The sequence below is a fragment of the Tiliqua scincoides genome, chromosome 3 (genome assembly GCF_035046505.1).
Source record: "Tiliqua scincoides isolate rTilSci1 chromosome 3, rTilSci1.hap2, whole genome shotgun sequence".
In the NCBI taxonomy this organism is placed as follows: domain Eukaryota; kingdom Metazoa; phylum Chordata; class Lepidosauria; order Squamata; family Scincidae; genus Tiliqua; species Tiliqua scincoides.
Genome location: NC_089823.1, coordinates 131677581 through 131703544, shown reverse-complemented (window position 1 = coordinate 131703544; position 25964 = coordinate 131677581). Strand labels below are relative to the sequence as shown.

At 42.2% G+C, this 25964-nt stretch overlaps 1 protein-coding gene and 2 pseudogenes across 2 annotated transcripts in view; 1 reads left to right on the top strand and 2 right to left on the bottom strand.

Annotated features, from left to right (window-relative positions):
• Nucleotides 1-5126: 5126 nt before the first annotated feature.
• LOC136643773 (uncharacterized) overlaps nucleotides 5127-25964 on the bottom strand; it is a 35435-nt gene continuing 14597 nt past the window's right edge. Inside the window, exons 2-9 of one of the 2 annotated variants that reach the window (XM_066619088.1) lie at nucleotides 25074-25867; nucleotides 19435-19596; nucleotides 16010-16196; nucleotides 14808-14959; nucleotides 13743-13769; nucleotides 12701-12819; nucleotides 9573-9684; nucleotides 5127-8906 (exon numbers count right to left, since the gene is read on the bottom strand). In XM_066619088.1, coding sequence (XP_066475185.1) covers nucleotides 9588-9684; nucleotides 12701-12819; nucleotides 13743-13769; nucleotides 14808-14959; nucleotides 16010-16196; nucleotides 19435-19596; nucleotides 25074-25867 — 1538 coding nt within the window. In that variant the 3' untranslated portion in view covers nucleotides 5127-8906; nucleotides 9573-9587. The remainder of the gene's footprint in view (nucleotides 8907-9572; nucleotides 9685-12700; nucleotides 12820-13742; nucleotides 13770-14807; nucleotides 14960-16009; nucleotides 16197-19434; nucleotides 19597-25073; nucleotides 25868-25964) is intronic. The other variant, XM_066619089.1, reaches the window with a different exon arrangement.
• On the top strand, nucleotides 10678-10797 carry LOC136647214 (5S ribosomal RNA; annotated as a pseudogene).
• Nucleotides 14062-14176, bottom strand: LOC136646389 (5S ribosomal RNA; annotated as a pseudogene).

The window sequence follows — 25964 nt, the reverse complement described above, 5'->3', positions numbered from 1 at the left end:
TTCTCAAGAGAGTTCTTGCTGGCTTGGGGCAGAGAGCGTTAACCCTGGAAAGTTGGGGAAGAGAGAGAAAGAGGTGGAACTTGTGTGTACAGTTGCTTGGCTGTCATATATGCAATTCCACATAAGCCATTTTGTGCCATCCTGGAAGCTGTAGAGTCTGTTTTTATGTCTTCCAGCATGATCCTTCCTATTCCCCTTTCTAACAAAATGCTTTCCATGTTTAGTCAACGTGAGCTGGGTCGAACACCTTTTTTTAAGTGGTGGGGTGGTAGCTCTGCCTCTGTAGCCAGCTAGTGGTCTTCCATGGGCAGATATAGTCTATGGCTGGTCCCTATTGAAAATCAAATCTGCAGTCTGAAGCAAACTTAAATATTGTCAGGAATTTCAGAAACAACTTTATTGATGGACAAACATACTTTCATATGTATATGATATGAATACAATTTCCAAAGTCACCATGGGGGATCTTTTTCAAAACTTGGGTTAATAGCCAACATACTGATATTCTGTGCTCTGCTGAAAGACTAGTTAGGGTGTGAGGAATTAAGTATGCTTTGCATTATGACTCCTTTTTCACACTTGCTCCACATTAGGTGAAACATGCACTGCAGAGGATCCTAAAATAGCTTTCTTTTCATGTAAAGATGGTCTCAGGTTCTTGTGTGTGCCTGTAGGGACAGTTCTTGCTCATTGCAGTGTGTCACTTTGGTATGAGAAGGCAGGCTGATATAAGAGGAGAAGGGAGCAGTGTGAAGTTGCCACAGTGGATTGAAATCTGTAATGCAGCATGTAGCCCGAAGAGAAGCACGATCTGATGACAATAGTAAATGCAGTTAATGTCAGCATCGTGATACTGGCACTAACAGCATTGTGTCTAGAGTTCTGTGGTTAAATCCACAGAATTTTGAAATAGGACTTTGTTAATAATATATATGTAACTTGGTAGTAACTAAAATGAATCTCAAGAGTTGGCTTTGCTGAGATTAAAAAATTACTGGTTTAATTCTATCAAGCCTATTTTCAGCTGTCCATCCTCACCATAATATTGCTGGCACCTGTTCACAGCCAGCCAGGACTTTTTGGTGTTTGTATATTGGCCTCCTAAGTCGGTAAGAGCGATTCCTGCACTTCTGAGCGCACAGCTTATGTGGATTTAGATGTGCATGTACAACTGTATGCACTTGTTAAATACAGTACGCAGCCCTAGCCAGGGCCATTCATTTTGCATGGAGAAGCAGAGAAACTTCCATAACCCAATTTCTGTCTGCAGTTTGGCTTACTCTGCTTATCAGGTGAAATTCATGTTCTCAAGGTTAGATGTTAAAATGTATCCTTTTTCATACTTTTCTAAAACTTTGTCTTTCATTTTTATTTTTCCATCTTGGTTGCTTTGTTTTTAAAGCTGAAATGCGGAATATAATATGCTTATCATAATATTCTGTGGTTCCCAGCTCAGTTTTCTAGCTTGCGTGGCAGTAACAATTTTGGGAGGCACCTCATTTCCTTCTGAGGAAAAGATGTGGATAACATGTTAGATGTTGCCAGGTTTTCTAGAATGATGTGTGTACTACTGCACATCAGCTTTCTGCAACAGATGGCAGAATCATAACAATTTGGGGGAAAAGATTTTTTTAAAAAATTGAAGAAAAGATAAAATATTCCATCCAACTCTTCTGATATTCGGTGCAAGGAGTGAGTAGCTTGATTAGCTAGCTGGCTCTGAGAAAATCAAGTATCAGTTTTCTAGATCAGGGGTCTCCAAACCCTGGCCCAGCGCCTGATGCGGCCCGTGGCAAGCCTCTATCCAGCCCGCAGCCAGCCTCTTGTCCCCTGAAAGCCTCTGGCCCACTTAATCAAACATGATTGGAGCATCTGGTTGCATCTGGTGCGTGTTCTAAGGGCCAGAGAGGTTGAATGAGCCCATTTATTCACTCATCTTTTCCATCTCTTATTTATATAAATTTTATATTTAAATTTTTTTTCTGGCCCTTTGCACTGCACCAGATATTTGATGCAGCCCTCTGGCCAAAAAGTTTGGAGACCCCTATTCTAGATCATAGGAACAGTTCCTAATAATTCTGAGTCTCATAAGCCAATACTGCTATGAGGGCTTGAGGGCCCAATCCTAAGCAGTGCACGGCGGCTCACCACCAGCGTGCACTGTGGTAAACGTGCCATAAAGCATGTTTGCAAGGGTTAGCGCCGACTGACTGCCGGACCTGGCCCAGTGCAAGCCGCTCCTCATGAAGCACCTGGCAGGGGAGAGGGAAGCTGTGGGGTGGGAGAGGGCAGGACTGGGACTGCCCTCTCCCAAGAATTCCATATCAGGCTGTGTGTATAAGGGCAGCTGTGGGAGTTGAAATTTTGTGTTAGGCTTAGGCCCCACCCCCAAGATCTCTATGCATATGCAAGTATTCTGAAATATGGAAATATCCAAAACACATCTGGTCCCAAGCACTTCAGATAAGGGCTGTCCAACCTGTATATATAAAACAGCCCTAGTGTTTTTTCAACTGAAAAGAAGCTTTGAGAGAAGAATTTGGAAGCCTATTTCATCTGTTGTCTTCTAGCATTTCACCACTTTCCACGCACGCACACACCCGCCCACCCAGCTTTTCCCTCCATCCCTATACAGAGTTCAAAAAAGACATTGCACACAAGGGTGGGGAAGAAGGCATTTAAACAGAAAAATGGTTAGCCCTCTTCCCCATGTCCTTGTTTGACTTTTAAGTAGGTCTGTGATGCTTTGTGCCACAGTGGGTAAAAAAGGCAGATACTTGTGTCTCTTATTTTCCCCCTCTACATCATAGATTGTGGAGAGATTTAAAGAATTTTCATAAGGAGAAAATGGTGGCCCACATTAACAAAGACAGCTGAGTTACAAGCTCCTAATTTCAATAGGATCTTTATCAAGGGAAAATATTTGTATTCTTCATTTAAAACTGTTCAAGAAAGGTTGCATATTACTGTAAGCTCAGACGAAAATAGTATCCCTCCTTCCTCCAGCTCCAAATCTTTGACTGCTTTTAACCAAGAAGATGATGGCCAGAGAGTCCATTATGGATCTCAAACATCACATCTACATGGCACTTATTTATATTAGCATATCTATATCCAGTGCTTTTTTTGTGTAAAAAAAAAAAAGGTGCAAGAACTCACAACTTGTTAATCATTTATTTATTTATTTTTAAACCATTTTTTATCGGAGAAATAAGTAATAAGATACAACTAGATATAGTCAATAACCACACACACACACACACACACACACACACACACACACACACACACACACACACACACACACACACACACACACACACACACACACACACGTCCATCCTCTGTGAGCTCCCTGATAGCAAAAGCACTCCTGCCACAGCTGGAGTGAAACACCCCATTTTTTTTTAGCACAAGGTTGGAGGTTTGAATCCCTCCCTAGCCAGCAGTGTGTGGCAGGCGGTGCAGGGAGGGGAAAAAAGGTGGGGGCGGAGAGGAGGGGGGGAAAGGTGCCGGAACGCCATTCCGGTGCGTTCCATTACAAAAAAAGCCCTGTCTATATCAATAAATGAATATCCTGAATATCAAGGCTCAGCCCAAACCTCTGGACCTAGAATCATGAAATTCAGGGAGTATATTCCTTCCATGATGTAAAGACCCACTAAGAAGGGATTTTAGAAATTCAACCCCTAAGTGGGTGAAAAGGGTATAATGTGTTTTCACAGATTCCTCAATATCTTTTAGGCCCCATGAGATATCAGCTTGGTTTCTGTTTACAAACGTTACCCATACAAATGCTTAAAAACATAATTTGCCCTAATCAACCCCTAAAGGGGCAAATCTAAATTCAGGGGTGAATTACTGAACCCTTCCTATTACATTGGCCTGGCTGGCTTTTTCTCCTGTGCTACTGCCTGAGTGAGGTCTGTAGCCTACATGGCCAGGCTGGCCCTTTTAACTTAATCCTTTTTAAGTTGGTATGGCAATTGAGTATTTAAATATCAATGGAGAAATGGTGCCTCACACTATTGTCCCCATCACAGAAGATGGAGCCTGCCAGTCCCTCTCCTATGTATGACATTCAGCTAATGGCTAGGGAGGCACATGCTCTCATTATGAGGCATGCAGTATACAACTGGGAGGAGTTCATCATGTCCCATGACAACAAGGACAACTACACCAGGTCTGATGAGTACCTTGCTCACATGTCCCAACCCTTATGATGGTTTAGGTTTGCTGGTGGCAGCTGGGCAACTGGTCGAGTTCAAACTGTGCTCAGTGGGAGTCAGTATTCATATCACTCATACCATTAGAGTATCTCTTCGAGTTCAAGAGGTTATAGTTCCCCCTCAAGGTTTGCTTTGATATGACCATCAACAAGTCCTAGGGGCAATCACTGAAGGTGGCAGGGATTGCTTCTCACATGGGCAGTTCTACATGGCCTTCTCCAGAGTGAGCTCATCCAGCAACCTGGTGATCTTAGCACCTGAGGGGAGAACCACCAATGTGGTCAACAGAGGTCCTTAAATAGAGAACTAAAGGTTGTATTTTTGCTATACTTTCTTTACTACAATCTTCTTTGTTATTTCTTCATCAACTGTTATATTTTCAAATTTTTCTGCAGCCCTTTGCTTTATTCAAACTACATATACTTTTTCTACATTTACTACATTAAACTACATTTACTTTTGTTTTCCTTTAATTTTTTGAATTAAATTATTGTGCAAAGCATGGTTACTATGTTATAGCACAAAACCAATTCTAAATCCTAAAATTTATGAAAAAAACAAACAAAATTCGATGGAACCGTGACTTTCAATTATTACAGGGTGTTGTCTGACGGGATAGTTGTGCTAAATTTCAGTTCATTGCAATCAAAGAAAAGTTAAGTGGAATAAAAATGGATTTAAAGCAGTTAAATATCACCGCTATCATGCTAGGAATGTATAGTTAGTCTTTTATAGTTTGCCTCCATATCTGCTCAGGCTTCCCTCTGAATGTAGCCAGTTTGCTAATTCAATCTGAATGGGACAACCTCCTTCCAGTGACTTGTATTCAATAGAAGAAGGGCAATATCCTCCTTTTTCATACTGTTACATACTCAAGGAAGGTCACATAGACAAACATCTTTTCCATATCTGTGATTTATTAAGCATCTTACACTTATAATGTGAAGCATCTTAGAGCCGTTCTAGACATGTTATGAGAGATCTATGGATAGGACTGTGGTATGGAGTACGTTTTTCCCTTTCTCAAGTTGTTGCTTGGCCCATGGGAGAATTAACAAGTACACACATCACACCTGTGTGTACTGTCTATTGGGGCAAATCTGAGGGGAAAGATGTAACTGGCACAAAGGAATGGGTTAACACTCCTCCACCATACTGCCATACCAGTTCAAATTGCTGCTCTTGCAGTTGTCAATACTTCTTTAAAAGTAGGAAATCCTATTCACAGATCTCCTGTGTCACAGCTAGTTTGGCCCTAAATGATAAATATACAGTATTTTACATCTTATATAAATATTTATGAAAATGCATCTTTTATATAATGTAAAAAAGGCTACATTTTATAAAAATTGTGCATATAAACATTTTATGTTTTACATTGTACACGATGATTTGTACATGTTTTACAAGTCCAACTCTGCAGCCCCAGGCAATCTGATTTTTGCAAGAGTGCATGGGTTGCAAAGATGGACTTGCACCATACCAAGTCTGTGTTTTCTCCCTAGGCATAATGTTGCCCTCACAAATATACTGGCACCTGTGTGGGGAGGGGGGTCATTTCTGAAACAGAAAGATCCTTTCTGCTAAAATTAAAAAAAAGCAGCAAAAAGTTGCAAAACTGCAGATGTCATTGTTATCTAGGCAGGAGCCAGGACAAATTAAATCTGTACAGAGTTTGCTCCATTTATTTTGACTATTCACAGTATAATCTAGAGTTGCAATGTTCCCTACTATTGGATAAAGCTGGAGAGATGCATAATAATGAACACCTGAAACAATAAGACTTGCCTATACATACATAAACTAAGAACAGATGTAACATACCTCATAACATAGGTTTAGCATCAGAATCAGGATTTTTTGCACCATCATCCTTGTGGGAAAAGGGAAAAAGAAAGGCATGTCTACTTTTTAAGATGCTGGCCAACCTCTTCTGCCTTAATGACTGTGCTTGTAAAGTGAGAGGTAGTGGTAAAATCTTCACTGAAAGTTAAGAATAGGCATGCAGTAGATAATTAGGGACAGAAATGGCCAGAAGCTTCTATGACTGCTGGGTATGGGAATGGAGAGCCTGGGAAGCCTTTCTTACATCTCTGTTGTCTCTTATGTCTTCACTAGCTCCATTCTGAACAAAGGGGCACTTAAACTAAGGTACTGTGGAGGTAGGGAGACAGCCCTAGCTAGCAGAGGGGCCTAAGTGCTGAAGAATATCAGTTTCATTTTGTTGGTGGAAGAAGCAGTTTTGGGGGACTACTCTGACCCATATCAACAAGTCCTTGCAGAGAGGGAAAAGTCTCAGGCATGTTGAAGACACCCCTTTCTAGAGGATATAAGTAAAGGAGCTCGGGAATTGTCCTAGACTGTCAGACCATTGAGCCACCTAGCCCAGCATGTTTCCATACTTCAAGGGCCAGTGGCTCTCCAAGATATCCCACATACTGCAGTCTTCTCAAGCACTATTTTCCAAGATCCTTTGGAGCTACTGCAGACCGAATTTTTTGTATGCAAAAAAAATTGAGTTATAATGACACTCTGAGGAGCTTTATAGAGGAGCTATAGGTACTCTGTTTGGGGCAAAGAGGAGAAAGTTTGCAATGGCTCCATAGTACCCTGTTCAGTGGATTAAAAAAACTAGTAAGTTTGAAACTATATATTGTTTCAATTGAGCTCCTGTTATACTGAGCTCCTGTTCAATATACTATTCCTACTCAGAAGTGGGGTTTTACCAATTACCACCTAAGAGGAGATGAAACATGCAAGTGTTCCCAGTAACTGATCTAATAAAAAAAACTCACATATAATTAAGGGTGACAGAATTTGGCTTTGGTGCTGTCATCAAAGGGGTGTATTATCCCTGCTTATTCATACATAATCCCCAGAACCTTCTAGCTCACCGTTGCCCTTTGACCTTCTTTTAGCTGAAGGTGCTAGAATTTTACATACAAATCTACTAGGGCTGTGATTAATTTCTACATTAGAAAAAAGGGAGAGAAAAAAAGATTGAACCTCTTCATTGTAGAGGTTCCTGAGTACTAAACTCCAGATCTGTCTTGTGCAAAAGATTGAGACCCAGGATTTTGTGCTAGTCAGGGTTGGTTTGATCAGAGAGGCAGACTAAATGGGCAGCGGAGATGGTTCAGTTCAAGGGTCACCTGCAATGTCACATGCAACACACTAGTGTGGGTCCAGTGTGGTCAACTCCCTGCTAAAAATAAAGAATCATCTCTAATGTTACAGTGGTGTCAGGGATTGCACACTTTTCATCTCCTCTTAGGGTGGTAATGGGGAGATGGGGTGTCTATTAAATCCCAACATGCTGAAGTCAGTGGACATATGTGTGTGCAAACCATGGATGACTAGTTTAGTAAAGCAGAAACAACTATTACCGAAGTCTTAAATCAAGGGTTCTCTGTACTACCCATACACAGGATCATACTGCAGGGTTCATTATACCTGGTAGGGAATTCTAAGTCATGTCATTCACATTCCCTTGTTCCCTTCTTGGTCTTAGTTCACACTTCAGTTACAGGGTCCTGGCACTGAACTGTCAGTAACTTACTTATGCTTATTTCAGACAAAGACTTTTTTTTGTAAGACTAGCCAATAGCTTTTAAATATCCAGAGGCTTTTTCTGTCTTTAAACTCATTTTGGCTTTTGCATAATACAAACATGTTAAGGGTTAGTACAGACATTTCATTTACTGGAGACCTGAGACACATTCATAATTGTTCCAATGAAGGGAGTAGAAATCTCTTCTTCCCAGATCATGAATGCCAATGCTGAAAATCCAGCATTCATGCTGCAACTAGCAAAATATTCTTCCTACTCTGCTGATATGCAACATGGTTTTGTTAACCAGCAATGGGCACCTGCTGGGCTGTGTCAGCAACATCACACTGATGAGGAGACCAACTTCCATGACCCTTCATTTTTGGCCCTTAATTTTTTACTCTTTGTTTTCCAGACTGAGTACTTCTATACTACACTAGTATTCATGCATTTCTTAAGCTGAAAGAAGTGGAGCTCCAGCAGCTGCCTCCTGTCCTACAGCAACACCTGCTATTTCAGAATATTTGTTCCTCTTTGGGCTCTAGCATCGGGTAAAGTCAAGCTTCCCCATTTGGTCTTTTAAAAGAAATAAATAGCCTCTTTGCCTATTACAGCTTTTGAACCATTGTCATATTGCTGCAGGATCAGGTCAGTTTGAAAGTAGTACTAAGAAAAGCCACTTTCATTCATTGCTCCTAAAAAAAAAAAAAAAAGGCCTAAGATTAATGTCACGCAACTGATGGTCATTGGTTACATTGTTCAGGACGGATAGATCGACCAATACATAGTAACAGTTTGTGCATCTGGCAAAGTAGGCTTTCTAGCCTATGAAAGGTCATGCCACAATCTATTTGTTTGTCTTTATGGTACCACATGACTCTCCATTCTATGATAGATTAGCACAGACTACCCTTCTGAAACTGCTCAGAAAGTAACTTTATGGAGTTCCTGTAGCCAACTAATATTCTTGATATAAAGGTTTAAATTTCTGAGTAGACACATTACACAGGGGAAGCTGCTGACTGCTTCTTTGCTTCCCTTTGCTGAATCATTCTGCCAGATTATAAACAACATCATTCCAAACAGGTTTTAGTATCACAGTCTTCAGAGCTCAAGTTTCCTCCTCTCTGAAACAAACACAACAAGCAAAGATAATTAGTCAATGTATTTGCTTGTCTCAATCCAGTGGTCTCACTTTCAACAATTTTACCAAATCACAGAAGACAATATACTGTTTCTGCCTGGTGATGCAACTGACAGAGAAGACTGAAAAATAGTTGTCTTAAATTGTGAATTTGTATATGGTGGTTCTCTTTGAAAGGATCAACAGAAACAATTAATGTGAGGAGACCTTCCTACAGATACATATGCACCTTGATATGCATATTTCCATGGCTGGAATTTTTTTGTTTGTTTGGGAGGATATGAAACTTACTTGTGTACCTCCCATTTTTGTTCTTTTACTTTAAACATTTATTTAAATACAGTTTTTACAAAGTGTGGTTCTGTGCATGAAGTGCTCTTTGGGAAGCACATTGATTTCTCCTTCCATCTAAGATAAATCCATATTGGTGGGTTTCCATGCCTTATCCCACTCATTCAGATGTCAGTCCAGGCAGCCCCCCGCAAAAGAATCAGGTCTTCCACAGTGGATCCCTTCAAACAGACATTTGCTAAGACTGCTAACTCTAGTTCTCTTTAGCCACTTGGGACATGGAGAGTGACTCAAAAGGGGGAGTTCCATCATCGCTGCTTCATGGTTCCTACTCACTGCCTTTTGGCAGTTCCCTTACCTTATTTTCTTCCAGTCAGAAAGGCCATGAGCTTTCATTCTTTGAGGTTTTTCCCAAAACAATCATAGAGTTCCTCTCCACTTTCTTCAAATCCAAAGACACAATATCCGGCCTGGACAAGTGGGAAAAAATGCAATACATTCTTACAGCCCTGGAAGCATGATTGTAACTTTGCACCTGCTGTGTGATATGGACACTAAACAGACACTGATATACCCATATTATTTTCCACTCATCCCCTCCCCCCCAGCTAAACTGCCAAAACAAGTACTCTCAAAATTTGTGGTAACTTTCAAGTAGACACAACTATCAAGGGGTAAACAACCAGTTGCTAACACTAGGAACAAGCAGGACATGGAAGGAAAAATTTGCTTGACACAGATGCTAAATTCAGGCAGTCCTTCATTCGAGTTTGCCACCATCTCCGTCCAGTCTGCCATGGACACAAGCCACATTAATCTGCTTTTGCCCACTTAAAGAGATCAGAAAGAAGATTATCCAGCTCCTCACCTTGCTCCTGGAGCAGTGCAGGACTTCCAGTTTGATTAACATGAACACAATTTGTTATACATGTTAAATACCAATGGTGCCTGAAGCACTCTTTCAGTATTTCCATGAACATCTAGTACCAGGTCATGGTACCAGACACACACACACCACAGAGATGCAAGGCAACCTCTCTATTCTTCCCTCTCCTACATGTCTTAGTCCACTAAGCAAGGAGAGGGGGACGTGGGACCTCCCTTTCCCATATGAACAATACACTGTGCAGCCTCAAGGGCAGACTCCTAGTGGGGAGTCTGTAAAGTGGGGAAGTGGTAGTAGGGAAATACAACTGGTATTCACATTTATAAATAATACTTTTACCTCCCTGAATCCTTAAGCTATCAGCGACAACAGATAACTGAGAAATCATGAAATAAAAGCATTCCAGAGATACCACCTTAGATGGACCCACTAAGGGCCAAGTTATACACAGAAGCAAGTAGCAAAGTTTTTCCGGGGATCCGACATTCCATGCTATAGTAGTAGACTGAATGTTTAATATCTTTTTATCTGTTTTTAAATTACGTTTTTTAATTTGTTTTAACCTTTGTTGTAAGCCGCTTGCAGCAACTGTTACCCTGCACATGTCTGATCTCATCTGATCTCAGAAGCTAAGCAGGGTCAGGCCTGGTTAGTACTTGGATGGGAGACCACCTGGGAATACCGGGTGCTGTAGGCTTATACCATAGTCTTTCGAGACTGAAGGTTGCCAACCAACAATAAGCCGCCTTGAGTCCCTCCGGGGAGAAAGGTGTGGTAAAAATAAAGTTAATAATAATAATAACAATAATAATAATAATCTTCCTACCCCAAAAAAACAACTACCACCATTCCCTGATAGTTTGATAGGTTCAGTCTAGCCTTCTCTTTCAGGTTTCCCCTACCGTACAGGGAGGTTTGCACAGCAGTTAAATGTGCAACTCTCAACCTGCAGCCTATTAATTATTTTGATCTTTAGGCCACTTCCAAGTTAAATCTTTATAAAATGCTGAGATTTAAGCAATCAAAATATCAAAAAGATAGTCCACAGCCTGGGATACGTTGCTTGATGTTGCTGAATGTACAACCTGGCCCATACATTGATACAAAGGGGTTGAGGAATACCAGCAGATGGATTGCCCAGCACTCTCCTCTTGCTGAAGATCAACAATCTTCTGCACTCTTTATAGTGCCCAGATGACAGCCGTTTGGGGAGTGGGTGGGAATGAAAAGTTGCTATTTCTGAGCATGAAGATGAGTGTGGGTCCAGATTTCAGCAAAAGTTCACATCTGTTTATTTGATCCCCAGCTGTTTTTGCTCACAGCACTTCTTTTGATCTGCTCTTCTTTTATTTGTTTCAGCTGCCCAAACAATAGCAGGAAGCCTGTCTGGCCCAACCCTTTTCCATCTGTGAAAGTCCCTCTGAAAACAAATAAAGGATTTTGCATCTGCAACTGATAGTCCCGAGCTTAATGTGCAGCCAGATGCATTTAACTAGTTCAAGTGCACATGACGAAAGATCAAGGGATTCAATAGGTGCACGTCTTACTGGAAACCAGAAGACACCTTCAGACATTTCAGGAAAGGTGCCAAGGTCTGGTAGCCAAATAAATGTTATGGGGTTTCAGAGTATTGCATAATGCATCTGCAAGTGCAGACAAGATAACCTACTGCTGCTATCTATAACCACAAGACAAGATCTCTCTTGGAACACAAGAGAGCTTGGAAAACGGGCTGTTACATCACCCAAATGGTGGGGACAAACAGAAACCCACATAATGATAAACACCATCTAGTACTTTGAAACATGCTTATCAATGGACAGTGTAGTTCTGTAAACATCAATGAGCTGTGTTCCTGATGCCCAGTCCCAGTTAGTAACCTAGCTCCTGTATTTTTAACAAATCGTTTTCTGAGCAGTCTCCAAGATACAATACACTGCAGTCATCTAACCTGGAGGTTAGAGAGCCTGGATAACTGTGGCCAGGTGAGCTCTGTCCAGGAAAGGCTGCAGCTGGCACGCCAGCCTTAACTGGTGGAAAGCACTGCATGCCACAAAGATCACTTGGGCCTCTAGTGACAAGCTCAATCCAGAAACACATGCCAAGATGTGGACTTGATCGTTTAAGGCAGCTATTTTCAACCTTTTACATCTCACGGCACACTGATGAGGCACTGAAATTGTCAAGACACTTCATCAATTATTTTATAGTTGACAAGATACTCTGCACTGCTGGTGGGGGAGCTCACATCCTCAATGGCCCTGCTAATAAGTTTCCCCCTAAACTCCCCTAGCACACCTGCAGACCATTTTAAAGGGATCTCCCCACCCAGAACAGGCTGAGCACCATTCCCCAGAGCAAACAAGCCGGTTACTCTCAGCAACATGCCCAAGGCATGTGCTGATTTCATGTACAGGAAAGACTTTGAACGCAAGTCTCCTGAGTCATTCCAAGTCAGCTACTAGACTACATCAGCTACTAGGCCACACTGGTTATGTATTTTGCTGCTCTGTGATCTAGAGCAGGAACAGCTTCCTCGAATATTTGCCACAGCACCACTCAGGCAGCTCAAATGAACACTCAGATCCTGGAGAGCTTACCTATAGAGCTGAGGGCATGACCTTTTCAAAGCAGTTGATGTCAGCCCCAGCCTGCTCTGGCTTCTCCCCCTACTCTTCCTCACAAGGTCTCTCATTCTTCCCCAGGCATGACTTTCAACCTATGGAAGGAATGGGCACAAAAGTTTGACTCCAGTGTCACGTGTGCAGACAAGAAGCTTCCTAAGTTCATACATACTTCCTAGAGGACTGACACATACAATCCACATGCCTGAAGTGTAGCTGACCCTTCAAAAGTGGGAATTTCAGGGCAGCCTCTTAACTATCAGAGGGGGTTTTTTGAGACAGAAAAGCTAGATTAAGGAGGGAAATGGAGCATCAACCCAGAACAACTCTCTATGATAGCTGCTCTCTATGAAAAAGTGTCATTTTTCTCAGACTAGAAAATATTTACAAGTGAGGATTTGCAAGGAATTATGGGGAAAACACAGTATATGAAAATTCTGCAATAACTAAGAAAACCCCCAAGAAAAAAAAAATGATTTTTCCTCTGCTTTCAGTGGAACTAGGATAGTATCAACTATAGAATGTTAGAGCCAAAAGGGATCTCGGAAAAAAATCTAGTCCAACTTCATGCTCAGTGATAATTTCTATGGCTTTTTTTTTTTATTATTTCTAGCCCATCTTCCTCAAGTGCTCAAATTAGGTTAAAGTATATATACCTGTCTCAAGATAAATGATGGATGGCTGACACATAGAAGTGCCCTGTGGCCATTACATGTGAGAGCCACTTGTCCTGTGGAACCCCCAGCCTCATGGAGAATCTCCATGCCAGCACTAGCCAGAAGAAGTATGCAACTTTCAGCAGCTTCCACGTGACTCACAAAGTCTAATGACTGTGACATTTATATACTGTTGAATAGATGGCACTTTAAAATAATACAAACAAAAAGGCTAGGCCTTTAACCCAATGAGCTTGCAACCTTATTTCAACAGTAAGAGAGGCAGCAGAGGGAGGAGAGAGCAACGCAAGGATTATAAGGAGTGAACAGCCAGTTAGAAAAAATGTGTTAAAATTACTTACTGAGGTACTTCTGCTAATGCCAGAGCCCTAGAAACAGAAGAAGGAAAATGTGGGACAAATGCCTGCTGTCAAGTTTCAAAACTTCAGTTTGAAGTTGCTGTGCGTAATCTTAGGCAAACTGCTTAGACTTCACTTCTCAATCGTAAATTATTTTCTACTCTAATGTGAAATGACGTGAGGGTTGCAGTTTTAGGATGTGATCCCAATACCATCCTGTAATGGAAATGCTTAAGATCACTTGAGGAGATAGGATGTGGTGTCAGCAGTGGCCCCTTTAAGGGTTGGCTGGCAACCTTCAGTCTCGAAAGACTATGGTATAAGCCTACAGCACCTGGTATTCCCAGGCAGTCTCCCATCCAAGTACTAACCAGGCCTGACCCTGCTTAGCTTCCGAGATCAGACGAGATCAGGCATGTGCAGGGCACTGCCTGGGCATTCAGCAGGCAGTGTGCTGCACAGCTGCAGCCACTTGAAGGCAATAGGGCCCTCAGGCATAAAAGCACCTGATGAAGGGATAGTTTGATGTGGGTAGCAGGAGGAGGAAAGCTTGAGGAAGGGGAGGCTGATGGCTACTGGAACTGTGGTTGGACTGATTGGTGAATGGACTTTGGAGACTGCTGGAGACACCAAGATTGGTGTTTGGCTGCCATGCCTAAGACCTGCAGAGGACCAACCTGCGGTAGTGGCAGGAGGAGCTGCTAGCAGAAGAGGGGAGGAAGGAGGACCTCTGCAGGTGGAACAGGCTAGCTACCCTGCTTGTGGGGTCCAGCAGTGCTGCAGGGCAGAACTAGAATCATTCTTGGGGAAAGAAGGGGAGCTAATTAGCTAAAAGTAGGCATAATTCTCCAGGCAGAGCTTGGCCTTGGAATCTTGCAAAATACATCCTGAGGTGCTCCAGAGAGGTAGTCATGTTTATTGGGTTTGTTACAACAGACAAAGCAGCTTGTAGCTCTTTAAAGGGAAGCAGAGTTATTGTGGCAGAAGTTTTCATGCACAAGAGTTAATCTGCATCCTATGAAGCACAATCTAGTCCATGAATATCTGCACTGCATATCCATCACTTACCCTTTTCATGGCCGACTCCTTTGGCAAATACGTTTGGCCATCAGGCACACTACAACCTTCTCTACATTCATTCTCTCCACCATTCCTTCCATTTGTCAACTTCAACCTCATAATCAGTGGGTTATTTTCTGGATCCATGAGTGTCTCTCCTCCTGAAATTAGAAATCTAGATTTAGGGAGGCTAAGGAGATCGCCAGATTCTCTCATCTGTTGTAGTCATTAAGACTTTTACCAAGGAGCTCCTGATGCATTCTTCCCAAGTTACTTTTCAGTTGTTCCCTTTCAATGAAGGGACAATATATAGACTGGAGGATGCCCCTTGGTGCATTGGTGATACTGAGAACAGAACCAAAGCAATGACTTAAGTCAAACTGAGGACTGTGTTCAAGAAGAATTATCTGAGGGGGCAGGTTAAGAGGAATTGCAGTCTGTGCTTTGGGCAGATCCCAAGGATTCCTTCTTCTCAGATCATCATGTGAACCATTCCCTCATCACAGCACAGGGAGATCAGAGACATCTGAGGGATTTTTTATGCTATCACTAGAATAAGTACCAGTTATGGAACTGTGATTTAAAGAACAGAGATTTAAAGAATTTTGCTTTTAAATTGCCTGTAATCAGCTGCTTGCTTTTGCAGATCCACACCTGGGCACTGCCAATGCCCAAGCCATTTCCAAAGCCTACTTCTTTTATGCTTTCCTTCTTGTTTCTTCCAATATGACCCTTTTGTATTTTGAATAAACTCTTTATTTGCCCATTGATTAAACTCAATCAGAAGCTTGCCTAGGCCTCCTAGCTCGCTCTCTCCCTCCCTCTGTTTTTGTCCTCATGGTGGCAGCAGAATCTAAGCAATTTTAGCCCTGAAAAGGGGCAGATTAGGCAAAAAGAGGGAGGTACCATCCTCAGGATTTCCTCCTCCCCCAATCCCCACAATACCAGAGAGAAAGGTATTCCACACAACAAAAACATTGGCTACAATGCAACAGAGTTAAACATGCCTAAATCCACCGACTAAAATGGGCTTTGGTATGCTTAAAGTTGTGTCCCTAGATCCATTGGGGAGGGGGGGAAACCAGCTCCATTTACACATGCTCTGAGACACTGTCATTTGTGTGTTTGGATGCAGTTGTCAGTTAAAGACCTATTTCATCTTAAGTATGTATTTTAATTGAAAGCCACTTGTCCATAAAACTGAAACTCACTTCTGCCATTGCTTGATCTTCCACGGCTTCCTCCTATTTCTGGGATGATTGAGAGGTCAGACATGTTTCCGTTCTGAACCAAGAGGCTGTGGGGTCTGCTCTTCCCAGCAAAAAAATTCTTCACCTCCTGGTACGAGCTAAACAGAATGCTGGCAGCACCACAAGAGCAATGCTGCAGAAAATACTCCTACATCAGCAGAAAAAAAGGAGATACGCCTGTGTTTAATTTGCAACTAGTCAAGAATACGTAACTGGCATCACAAGATATCATGGACATTTTGGAAGCATTCCAAAAGAGAGATGGCTGCCTTTATCCTCAAGTCCTGTAAGGCCAAAATAAATGTGTTTTATCATCATCTAGGGCACAGAAGCCGAACCCCTCAACATAGTACCCACATAACTATCTACACATTTGTACTAAAATCTGACAATCACAGCTTATTTATTATGGCATTTATATACCACCTCTCTCATAGATTCAAGCAGGTTTACCTAGGCAGGCTGAATATAAACCTCATTTTTCAATGAGGTTTTTACAAGTATTCTTTCATGAGAAAATCTCATAGAGTCTCCATATCTCCAAATGTTTCCCATCATAGTGCAGTCGTCATGCTTGCTGCTGACTTAAAACCAACGTGGTGCTATAAGCTCTCTTCAACATACAGGTTGCTACAAGCACTATAGCAATGTTTCCTAAACTGAGGGTTACAACCCAACAGTGGGTTGAAATCTGACTGTTGATGAGTCATGAAACTGACAAGCAAAATGTTTTGGGAAGCAAAACTGAGCCACACGTATGTGTTTACTCATAAGTAGGCAAACATGCCTTAGCTCCCATTGAAGGCCAGGTGAAGGGGGATGCAAGGCCACCAAAATGGTCCCTATCCATTCTTGGAATTTAAGAAATGCTCCGAAGGTGCCCCCCCACCATAGTAGAAAGGATGAAAACAGAGGCCTGAGCAACTGTGAAAAAGTGAAACTTTTTTTTTTCCTTTAGTCTTATAAAGATAAGTCGGTCCCAATAGTCTATTGGCAACAGAATGTAATTTTAAGAAGTGGGTCCTGGCGCTAAAAGGTTTGGGAACCACTGTGCTATCGACTATGTTGTAAAATCTAAAAATGCTCAAGAGGTAGAGACTAGCATTAGGCCATGTGTGGGAAAGCACAAATGATAACAAATCAGCAATTTTTGCAGGTGAAGGTGGTTTAACCTTAGCTGGGAAGAGAAAGTATAAGAACCAGAGAAAGAACCAAACCAAGAGAAGACAGACAAGATAAATGCACACAACTCCTTCTTAGCCTGCAGTGTATTAGCATTTACAAAAAGGAGAGAAATCAGACAATGATGTGACTAATCAAGGGGAAGCCTAAAGATGACACTGTTCTCTCTGACATCATAGCAGTCACATCATGTTGCCTATGTAGGACAAGTTACTGGAGAGCTTGAGGGCTGGGAGATTATCTTGCCATGAGGCTGGAACTTTCCAACTCAGTTCCATAGTTTGTATCTCACTTTCAATTGCTGCAAAACAGGAAAAAAACTGCAAGCTAATAGGAATGCTTAAGCAATATGTCACATTTTGCAATTCTCAGAATGGATAATGCTGCACAGAGTCCTTACACTTACTAGATCAGTGGTCCCCAAACTTTTAAACACTGGGACCCATTTTTTAAAATGACACTTTATCAGGACTCATCTAACTTTATGAGATTCTTCCCCCCCCCCCCCCAAAAAAAAAGTATTTCACTTTACCAGCTGCTCAAGCCTCTGTTTTTATCCTTTTTACTATGGTGGGAGGAGGAGCCTTCTGGAGTTTTTGTTGAACTCCACATTCATCAGATCCGAACCATTCTGGTAACTCTGTGTTCTCCTCCTGACATTCAATAAGAGCAGAGACCCGCTTGCCTACTCATGGGTAAATATACATGTGCTGCTTCATTTCGGTTTCCACAGAGTTCAATACATTTTCCTTGTCAGTTATAAGCTTCAGTGGCATATCTAGGTCATTTGACACCAGGGCCCATAAATTTGACACCCCCCCCCCATATGACAAAATCAAATTTTTCACACATTTATACCACCCTTAGAGAACTCAGGGTGGTGTACATGGTTCCTCCCCTTCTTTGTCCTCACGACAACCTTGTTTAGTAGGTGAGGCTGAGGGGTAATAATAGTCATGACTATTTTTTATTAATGAATAATAATAATGACCAGAAAATAAATGCAGTGAATATTTCCACACAAGCAATGGATGCACATCAGTGCCCTCCCCTGCTATTGCTCCCCTGCACATAGTACTCAGTGACATACTGCCCCTACATCTGGAGGTTCAATGTAGCCATCATGGTTAATAACCATTGATACACTACTGTCCACCATGAATGTTTAGAAACCACTTTAAAAGCCATCTAAGCCAGTGACCGACAACACCCAACCTTCCTACCAGTGGCATCACTAGGGTTGGTGTCACCTGGTGACAACTCATGGTGTCACCCCATTAACTTTATTTATTTTACTATAGAACAGTACAGCTCAACCAACCAACCAGTAACCAACAAAAAACAGTGGCCAACTTGATGACATTAACACAACTGAATAGAAGTTCAAATAGCTCTGATACACGGAGAAAGAGCTGATTCAAAGCAACATCTTACTGGTTCTATACTGTGTCATAACAACACCTCATTAGCTCTCAGAACATTCAGACTCATTGGTCAGCTTTGAGTTAAGGAAATCTGCTTTGTTACATAAGTTAGCTGTGTTTTCTTTTTCTGGTTATTTGGCTATAACTTTTGATAGAACAAAAGCTACTTCAGTTTGGTTTGTTTCATTACATTCTGCATTAAGTTACATAGCAAATGGTATATAACATGATGGTATTATTCCTAAAATCCACAATTTTAGTCGCTAGTGGTGCCTCTCTCTGTCTCTCTCTCTCTCACACACACATACACACACACACTCCGGGTACCACCTTACGAACACCTTATTGGTTCCATGTTGTGTCATAACAACATCTCATTAGCTCTTCAAACAGTCAGTCTCATTGGTCCATTTTATATTAAGGAATGTACTTTTTGTTACACGAGAATTGTATTTTTGTTTTCTGGGGTTTTTTGCCATAACTTTTGATAAAACAGAGATATTTCACTCCAGTTTGCTGTTTTGCATTCTTTTGTAAATTATGTATCAAATTATATATAACATGATTGTATTATTCCTAACAGCGATTTTCGTCACTAGTAGTATCATCACACACACCCCCTGAGGGTGGCACCTGGGGCAGCCTGCCCCCTGCTAGCTATACCACCGATTAGCCTGTCAGTTTCACAGTCTGCTAAAAATTGGATCACGACCCATTGGGAGGGGAGAGAGATGTGGTAATGAAAGGGCAGGTAAGATGTGGCTGTAGATCCTTCCTTACCTCTTTTAACTGGATAGTTTTCTGTTCCTTCTGCAAACTACAAACTTGTTTCTGTAATCTTAGGTTGTGCTCTTGTAGCTGTCCAATTTTTTCAATAAGTTGGCAAATGTGCTCCAGATAACCCAAGCCTGAGCCGAGGGCTTTGGCATTCCCTTGGTTCACCTACAAGGAAAAGAACCACCCCAGGATATTAGAGCATTTTATTTTCAGTAGCTAAAACTTATCTGCTGCTTCTTTACCTGCCACATGTAAAGGGACACTTAGGAATCAATTCAGAGCAGCCCAATTCTGGTCCAATTACTAGACCAACTAGCACTTGAAGTCACTCTATTTAAATAAATAGTTACTCCACTGATGCAATTAAGACCATACCACCACCCCAACCCCAAAACATCCAGGTAGACGAAGTGTTTTGACCTTTACATAACACGTGGACTTGGTGCCGATGAAGAAATTGACCTAGTCCTACAAGAGCAGATTGTGTTCAGGGTTGCCTACTCTGATGCAAGCTTTTCCTGGATATCCCCTGCCTTGGCTGCGACCAGGATGTCACTCCAACACATGGCTCCTGGGGCAATTGACCCCCCGACCCCTTAGCTATGCCACAGGAGATAAAAAACATGTTTCAATTTTGTTTTGTTTTTTACTTTTAGTTACACTGCTGTTTTGCAATTTGTTTTATTGTTTTTAAATTGTGAGCAGCTTTCAAGACCTGTAAAAAGAGGAAAGCAGACTATAAATACATATGCAAGCAAATGCACATATTGTTGCTCATAGGTATACACAAAGCATATCTGACATAAAATCCAACCTGCAGAATGACAGACAGAGAGACCTGCAGACAGACGGACACACTAAACATGGAAGGAGCAGTGAGGAGTCACCTGCTAGCTGGGGAGGGGGTTAACAGAGATTGATAAGTTGGGCTCTGGCCAAGGCCCCACTCCCATCACAGTCCACCTGGCTGGAACTATCAGTACCAGTTTCAGTAGTGCCTCATATGCTGCCCTAGGGCAGGTAGGGGTGACATGGGGCACCTCAGAGCAAGGTTTTATCTGAGGATTCCCCCAGCAACCACTGCTGCTAGCCTAGACGTCTTCCCACAGGATCAGGTTTTCTGTGTGTCCTCAAGGATTAGTGTGGTCATGTGAGGTAAATCACCTTTGAACCTCACTTGTGCTAGTTAAGTGAACATCTGCAGAAGATTTAAAAAACTTGAGGGGATACATTCATAAAGCTAATAAGCGTTCTGGTCAACATAACAGTCAAACTCAATGTGGCATTAAACACATCTAGTTTTAAACACGAGTTTCCCCTCTTTATAGCTCAGCAGCCACTTGAGCATGTGGGCGTGATCTGGATTGGGACTGTGGCATAGGCAGAGGGGGCTTTAATCCTTTGCACTCCTGCTGTCATTTCCCACTGAAAATCCCCCACTGAAAATTTTGGGGGAAATTTCCCACCATTTCCCCCAATAGGTACCATAAACAGTTGCTTCAATGGGGAGATTTTCATTGGGAAAAGAGCAGAGCGCAAAGGGTGTTAAGTCCCATTCCACCTATATCATAGTCCCAATCCAAACTGCCTCCTTTTCTTCTCTTTTCATTACAATATGTACTTCGTATTGCTTCTTGGTAACTCTGGAACCCGTTGTCTTTTTTGGGAGATGGTGGGGAAACAAAATCCTTCCATGGAACAGTAGTAATGTTTATGGACACTTTTATAGGAAAAGGTATGGGACAATGAGTTTCTAGAAGCAAGAGCTAGCTGAAACAACAAAGCTTTTACAGGAAAAGTGGTGCCATTTCCTCTATAGCTACAGCTTGCAGCAGTTCTAGTTAAGGGAGGAAAGAATTTTCCTTTATCTGAACTTAAAACTACTTTGTACAGTGCTATTGCACACGCAATATGCTTCTGATAGAAGGGGGGGGGGAAAAAACTTCCCTTCCCTGCAGATTACAGGAACTCTTTATAGAGGAGGGAAGACTGGGCTGGTTAAGTTCCCTCAAGCACCAATGGAAGAAAGTAAGCCATTGGGTGGAGGGTGCAGAACTAGCACTAATTAGTACTAGGGAGGATGGTACAGGGTCACCCTCCCCCCCCTTTTGCTGTTATCCAGAAGTATCCAATGTAGCCACCTAACCAGTATTCAATTAGCCAGAACTTTTTTTCCTGCCCTCTGCCCGTTTATCTCAGACAAATGGATCATTCTCATGTCAGTTTTAGTGAATTATCATAAGCATGTATACAAAAGAGGACCCCCCAGAATAAGCAGGCAACTCTCCCAATCCATTTAGTATTCTGCAAGTCGACACTTTAACTACCCTTTGTGATTGTTGCTGTATCCTTTATAATGAGTCAGGTTAGCATGTGATTTTGTTTTCAACATACCTGAGGCTAATGGAATTGATGCTGAGAACAGAATGTTTCTCTTATGCAATCAAACAAGTGGTGTCCCTAGTTTCTTAAAGTGATACTTCTTCCAGGATAGTCTGTCTGTATACTAAAGATACCCAAATCCTGTTCTGAATTTTATAAATCCAGGTACTTGAACATGTGGTCCACATGAGAGTGTGCTAGCAAGTCCTGCCCAGGGGTCAACATGTTCCTGAAGTCTCATCCCAGGTGTGCATGAGGACAGAGTTTGTCTGCAGTGACAAAAACTGGATGTGTGGACTTTGGAGATGAAGTTTCAAGACCACAAGTCCACAGGAGCAGGGCTTGCCAGCACACTCTTCCTAGACCTCCAAACACATATTGATCCTATGCATGCATCAGTAAATATCTGAACAAGACTACACTCAGTTATGATCACCTGCAGGGCTTCAGGGGTCAGCTGGGTGGACCTACATGTCACAATGCCTGCCCTGGTATATAAATAGCCCGCACATTTCTACTTAACAGGGATGCTGCAGCAATTCCATTTCTATTCAAAAAAAAAGATGCCACACTCTGGTTTTCCAAAACACACAGAAATCCTATGGGCTGCCAACAACATCATTAGGAAGCTCTGCAAAAAGTTAGTAAATAGAGGGTGGCAGTTCCAGATAAAATAGCTAGTGCAGAAGCATTCTAAGGCTGCAATCCTAGGGACACATACATGGGAATGAAAATCACTGAACACAGTAAGTAAGTAAACATGCATAGGATTGCTCTGTCAATCACCCCCCTGAAATGGATATTTGCCCCTTAGCAGGAAAACATTTGAATAATGGTATGGTGCCTGCATGTCTTCTCAAAGGAGCAAACAGCAGCTTTAGGGAAGAGGGATTATAAACCTGCCTGCCAGCCAAACTTGTAGATTTGTACACAATATTGTAAACTACCATTAACAGTTCAAGTCTATGCCTGTCTACTAAGCTCCACTGAGTTCAATTGGACTCCTAGGTAATCGTGTATACAGTTGCAGCCTTAAGTATTCTCTTATTGGATTAGTCTATAGCTGCTCAGTGTACTTGGAAACAGTGACTAGGATCATGGAATCATCATAAAACCTGCTTCTGCACTGGATCTTTTTCCCCCCATCTATTCAGAGAAACAGAAAGGCAAGGGGGAAAAAACATTGCAGTGAGCACTGAGCAGGAGCAAGATGGAAAAACAAACAAAATGCAAGCAGACCAGTCCAGATTCAGAACTGGTATAACTCCATACCCCCCCCCCATTCCTTCTTCTTTTAAGCTTACCCTGACTATGTATTGGACAAAGTGAAGATGCTTGGGGACCAAGGAACTATCCCTTTGTGGAAAACTGGTTGGATGGATTTCCCTTCTCACCCAGTGCCCAAGGCAGAGTATATCAGCATTAAGAATTCTGCCATATTCCTTGGGCCCCTGTTCGCTGCAGCTTTTGTGCCCCTGTGCAATAACATAGCACAATAATTATTTCCAAGAATTTATCATCTGCTTTGGTATACAAGGGTACCCCAAGGGGTAAGAAATCATCCTGCCCTTTATTACATTTAGTGCAGACATCCTTTATTACATTTAGTGCCACATCCTGTGGCAAGGAGTACCACAGACCAACTTTGGGATGAGGCCCTTATACTGAATAAGTATTTGGACTTTTGAAGCTCTTTTTGAATGTTCAGAGATGGCAGATACAGATTAGATGGTTGGGCAAAGCAACCTCAGCTGCTCATCTGTCACCGGAAAAGCAGAAGGGTTCAGCTGTGGGGGCCATAAGTCCAAATCCAAAGAAGCCAATCGTTTGACCCAGCAGGCATGAAAGAGATGTTTCTGTCAGCGGCATGTCATGGGATTGGGTCAGACCACATGCACAAATGGAAGTCTGCTACAAATTCCAAAACAACAGGAAAGGCTGGGAATGTTTTGTTCATTTTGCAATCTCACCCCACACCTTATCATCCACTGCTTTCCATAAACTGCTGTGGTGAGCAGCACCACAGGGCCCACGGTTTACTCAACTACAGTGACTTTTCTCCTTTTATGCTGAAAGAGAGCTCTGTCTATTTGAAGACTGATACAAAGAGACAACAGCAGAACTGGCCTGCAACATCAACTGTTTCAGTCCTTCACATAATGTTCCTCAGAACACAAGGTATCAAACTCCCACTAGCTACCCTTGAAGGAATTTGCCTTCCTCAGGAGCTACACAGCAGCCATGGCTACACCCATCAGTCACATTATGATCTATGGGTGTGTACAGACTATAGACATGGATCATTAGAACATTCCAGCTGCTGTGCAGGATTCAAGCTTAGGGCCAAACAACATGTGCTATTAAACCCATCTTTGATAGATGGCTTTAACCAGGAAATGGACTTGAAGCAGTCTTTTTATAGTAAAACCAGATAAACATTTGTAGAAACAAAAACAAACCAGAGAGAGAGAGAGAGAGAGAGAGAGAGAGAGAGAGATTTGTTTAAAAGTTTCTCCTGCAGTTCTGACACAACTTCATTTCACATCAAATGAGTTTGTGCAGATCTTCCTGGTTGACAGTAAGCATGGTCGATTATTTTGTCAAACAGTGAAATTTTCAACTGCAGTCTGAAGAGATGAGACTGAACTTTCAAGTATGTCTAGGATTGGTTAACAGGGTTCCCAAGCACACAATGCTCCTTAGGAAATGTCATCACAAGCCACCCCACACAAAGGCCATATATGACCCAGCCTCTTCAACTATAACTTGTGTGACGATATGCTGTTTACCAGGAACGCTCATTGTTATCTTAAGCTCCGAGGCAAAAATGACAAAGAGAAGGGATGGAGTCCTATTGGCAAGGACAGCATAAGCCAAAATGTTCCACCAGTGAGTGTGGAGAACAGAAATCTACAGCAGCAGCCATTTTGAGATCAGTTATAAAAGCGGCACATTGTTAAATTCAGCATATTGTATTTAATACCCCAGTACCTCTGGGACCATTTTCTAGCAGTAAATAAAAAATAAAGCTGTGAATAAAACAGGAACACAGCCTCTTTTACAATCCCTTAGAAAAGGAACTGATGCAGACATTGCCCATTATGCAATATTTGGGCTCCATACTGGCCAGGGGATGGTAAGTTGCCAATAAAGCTAACCTACGTTTGTGTCTGGAGAATTTCAAGCCCTTCTGAACTGTTCATCTGGGATTTAAAAAATATATAACCAAGGGCATTCTGGTTTCTATTAAGCATTCTTACCTCACTCAGCCGACAGCATTCGTCCATGTACTCATCTAAGCTGTCGCTTGTAGAATATTTTCTCAGAGGATGCCCCTGTAGTGGCATCTCCTGTAAAGCATCTTTGCTAGAGTCATCACTGTGTCCTCCCTCTTCCTCAGGAGTGGCAGAGGGAGGGAACACGTTGGCCTCTTCACTGGGTTTGCCTTCCAAGCCTTCTCCTTGGCTGCTGCTCAAAGAATCTTTTCCCCCTGAACAATAACCAACACCTTCCAAACTTGCAGAAGTCTGGACTGTGGCCACCTGCCCTGCAGAGGGTTCTTCAAATGTCTTACCATCTGAAATGCACAGGCAGGCATCCACAGCATCATGGCACATTCTCATTATGGGATGGCCAGCTGCTGGAGAGGAAGAGGCACTGAGCATGCCAGAGTCACAGGAAGGATCTCTGCTGTGCAGCACAAAGCTCTTTTCAGAGCCCTTGGGAGTAAATGGAGAGTTGGCTCCACTTGGCAACTCAACACCAGAGTCCTCCGATTCAAACTTGGTTAACAGTGAAAGCTGGCATTTGGATGCTAAGGTGGTGAGGCCAGGAAGTGTTGCAAGGTACTCTGCTTTCATGGGAGAATCTGTTACAGTGACCAAATTGGCTTGATGTTCTAGCAGGGCACTCGGTTCAGAAGCACCAGGTTCTTCTAAAGAGTCTGTAGTTACAGGAGGATCTTGCATTAGTCCTTCACTTTGACTTGTTTCACTGCTTATCATCTTCATGTTTGTCAGAACCACAGTGCTGTCGGATGATGGCATCTTTCTTCCTAATAAAAAGAATATGCATTAAAGACGGCAATTACAGAGAAAATTCCAGTGCTTGGTATCCTTAATGCTATGTAGTATAGCTGTGCAGCACAGCCA